At 32.5% G+C, this 772-nt stretch overlaps 1 protein-coding gene across 1 annotated transcript in view; it reads right to left on the bottom strand.

The window, feature by feature from the left end:
- Nucleotides 1-468: 468 nt before the first annotated feature.
- The window catches only part of LOC108630156 (aminopeptidase N-like), a 10458-nt gene continuing 10154 nt past the window's right edge, over nt 469-772 (bottom strand). The window contains exon 8 of the mRNA XM_018033240.1: nt 469-540. Coding sequence (XP_017888729.1) covers nt 469-540 — 72 coding nt within the window. The remainder of the gene's footprint in view (nt 541-772) is intronic.

Raw genomic sequence — 772 nt, 5'->3', positions numbered from 1 at the left:
CTACTATCAACAGAACTCCCTTAAGGAGTTGATTACGTAATATCTGAAGCAAAAATCTCTAGAACACCTCCTCACATTAAACAAATATTAACATAAAGGTAAAAACCCATTTTCACTCTTTTTCGGTCTTTATAAAAATGTTATTTGTTTCATAGATAAATATATCTTATAACACTTTGGACTATACAGAGTGTCCCCAGATTAAGCGATCAAACTTCACCAATATGTTCTATGAGTAACAATAACAACAAAATGATATATATACATTGGCTTGCAAATGCCTTATAAAAGGTTATGATAAACAAATGAATCTAAAGTCAATAACGAGTTCACTGTTGGTATATCGGATTATAACAATGAGTCGACGGTATTCACGAAACCTGTTACTTCTAGCCATGTATACTATTTGAAATGTTGAATATCAAGGTTAAAGCACATCGAAAAGAAGTCTGCTTCCATTTCAAAGTGTTATCCTCCATTACGAATGCAAGCTTCACATCTTAGAAGAGTAGAAACTGAATTTATCACTCTCCGAATTTCCTCTTCATCTTACTTTCGTTCAGTGATAGTAACCAGACTGGTACAGTTTGATCATTTAATTCAGGAACACCCTATATAGGAAACCTATTGCGCGTAATTTCGTTGCGAATACTTAAGTCGTTTTTCAGATTTTTGCTATTATACGAACAAACGCTTTCTCTTTACATGATAGTAATATTTTGCATAAAAATCTGGTCTTATATCGTTTCATTTATAGAAGAAAGAGCATACG

Source organism: Ceratina calcarata, unplaced genomic scaffold, assembly GCF_001652005.2.
Source record: "Ceratina calcarata isolate Rehan_Ccalc_2016 unplaced genomic scaffold, ASM165200v1 scaffold700, whole genome shotgun sequence".
NCBI classification, from domain to species: domain Eukaryota; kingdom Metazoa; phylum Arthropoda; class Insecta; order Hymenoptera; family Apidae; genus Ceratina; species Ceratina calcarata.
The sequence above is the reverse complement of the archived record's forward strand: the minus strand, read 5'-3'. Positions and strand labels throughout refer to the sequence as shown.